The 2,417-nt window shown below is 40.5% G+C and overlaps 1 protein-coding gene across 1 annotated transcript; it reads left to right on the top strand.

The window, feature by feature from the left end:
• Positions 1-207: 207 nt before the first annotated feature.
• LOC140835762 (uncharacterized) lies at positions 208-1,386 on the top strand. Its single transcript, XM_073201171.1, has 3 exons — positions 208-331; positions 476-775; positions 869-1,386. The coding sequence occupies exons 1-3, from the start codon at positions 208-210 to the stop codon at positions 1,384-1,386; spliced, it is 942 nt and encodes a 313-aa protein (XP_073057272.1).
• The last annotated feature ends 1,031 nt before the right edge of the window (positions 1,387-2,417 follow it).

The raw sequence follows: 2,417 nt of genomic DNA, 5'->3' as shown, positions 1-2,417 counted from the left end.
TACAGAAGATGGGAGAATTCGAAAACTTCAAACAAGTTCCGGACATGTCAGTAATGGAATACACTTCACGGTTCAACGATCTGGGAACCTATGTCCCAACGATCATGTCAGATGAAACGTTAAAAATGCATTGATTCAAGAAGGGACTCAACAGTCGAATTCAGTCAGGCATTGGCAGTATTCAAGCCAAACAGATTTGCGGATTTGATGGGCGCTGCAATGAGCGCAGAAACTGATATCAAGCGACGCGAGGAAGAAAACAAGAACAAAAGACCGATAAGCAGTCAATCTACTCAGAATGGTCCCAAGTTTAAGAAACCAAATTATTCAGGTGGGTCTTTCAAAGGAAATTCCTGGCAGCGATGGAAACACCGAAGGAAAGTGGTGTGATACATGTCAACGGAAGCATGTTGGAGAATGTTATCGGAAGTCAGGCGCTTGTTTTAAGTGTGGAAGGTGGGCCATATAATTAAAGATTGTCCAGACAACAAGGACAAAGGGACGGGGCCCAGCAAGCAACATGAAAACAAGACTAATGCTCGGGTTTATGCAATAACCCAAGAAGAAGCTGATAACACCAATGAAGTGGTGGCAGGTACCATCTTACTCAAAAAAATACCTGCATATGCTTTGTTTGATTGTGGTGCCACACATTCATTTGTGTCTAGAAGATTTGCTAAAAAGCTTAAACTTGAGCATGATATTGTTAGTGAATCGTTAAGAGTAGCAACATTTGCCAGCAAAACAATTGAAACACACAAAGTGTATCGAAACTGTACAATTGGTATCAACAATCAAACTTTTGAAGTGAAATTGATTCAACTCAATATGGTTGAGTTTGACATCATCCTTGGAATGGACTGGTTAGCTAAAAACCATACCATAGTAGACTGCCAAAAGAAAGATATTAGACTTCAGACTTCGACTAAGGAGGAAGTCATATATCAAGGAAAATCCAAAGAAAGAAAATCTCTACTATCGGCTTCACAAGCCTGGAAAGCTATAAAGGGAGGAGAAGAAATTTACTTGGCAGTGATCAATGAATTCAAAGAAGAAGAAGTCCCAAGGTTGGAGGAAATTCCAATTGTTCAAGAATTTCCAGACGTTTTCCCCGAGGAACTACCGAGAGAGATACCAGATAGGGAAGTAGAATTTGAAATCAATTTGGTCCTTGGTGCTGCGCCAATATCGAAGGCACCATACCGAATGGCTCCAGCCGAATTAAAAGAGCTAAAGGAGCAACTGCAGGAATTACTAGACAAGAAGCAGATTCGCCCCAGTGCATCTCCATGGGGAGCCCCAATGCTTTTTGTAAAGAAAAAGGACGGAAGCATTGAGACTACGCATCAACTACCAGGAGTTGAACAAGATCACCATAATGAATAAGTATCCACTCACAAGAATATATGATCTTTTCGATCAGTTAAAGGGAGTCAAGGTCTTCTCAAAACTAGATCTGAGATCTGGTTACCATCAGTTGAAGGTCAAAGCGGAAGACATCCCTAAAACTGCTTTTAGGACAAGATATGGACATTACGAATCACAGTAATGCCTTTTGGCCTAACGAATGCTCATGCAACATTCATGGACCTGATGAATCGGGTATTCAAACCATACCTCGACAAGTTTGTGGTTGTCTTCATAGATGATATCCTTGTGTACTCACCAAGTGAAGAAGAACACAGAGAACATCTGTGTCTCACTTTGCAGACACTATGGGAAAAGGAGCTATATGCCAAATTCAAGAAGTGTGAATTTTGGTTAAAAAGTGTGGCATTCCTAGGCCATATAATCTCTGAATTAGGAGTGTCAGTAGATCCTAAGAAGGTAGAGGCAATCATGGATTGGCCACAACCAAAGACAGTGACTGAAGTAAGAACTTTTCTGGGATTAGTAGGTTACTATAGAAAATTTGTGGAAGGATTTTCTTCAATAGCCATTCCACTCACCAAACTCACTTAGAAAAATTCGAAATTCATTTAGAATGAGGCTTGTGAAAAGAGTTTTGAAACCCTGAAGACAAAACTCGCATCCACACCAGTACTCATTCTTCCCGAGGATGGTAAGAATTTCACTGTATACAGTGACGCATCAAAGGAAGTATTAGGGTGTGTGCTTATGCAAGAGGGTCAGGTAATTGCTTATGCCTCACGACAATTGAAACCATATGAGCAAAATTACCCCACTCATGACTTGGAGTTAGCTGCAGTAGTATTTGCGCTCAAAATTTGGAGGCACTATCTTTATGGAGTAAAATGTGAGGTGTTTACCGATCACCAGAGCCTTAAGTACATTTTCACTCAAAAAGAATTAAACATGAGACAAAGAAGATGGATGGAACTTCTCAAAGACTATGATCTGTCAATTAATTACCATCCGGGTAAGGCAAATAAGGTGGCAGATGCAGTTGAAGTCGA

Source organism: Primulina eburnea, chromosome 7, assembly GCF_022965805.1.
Source record: "Primulina eburnea isolate SZY01 chromosome 7, ASM2296580v1, whole genome shotgun sequence".
Taxonomy (NCBI): domain Eukaryota; kingdom Viridiplantae; phylum Streptophyta; class Magnoliopsida; order Lamiales; family Gesneriaceae; genus Primulina; species Primulina eburnea.
Note: the sequence above shows the minus strand (reverse complement) of the source record. Positions and strands in the feature narration are given on the sequence as shown.

Excerpts from the sequence above, each read along its gene's own strand:
- LOC140835762 (XM_073201171.1), top strand. The coding sequence starts at position 208 with ATGGGCGCTGCAATGAGCGCAGAAACTGATATCAAGCGACGCGAGGAA. Across the intron at positions 332-475 it reads TAAGAAACCAAATTATTCAG|ATTGTCCAGACAACAAGGAC; the intron begins GTGGGTCTTTCA and ends ATATAATTAAAG. Across the intron at positions 776-868 it reads ACACAAAGTGTATCGAAACT|CTAAAAACCATACCATAGTA; the intron begins GTACAATTGGTA and ends TGGACTGGTTAG.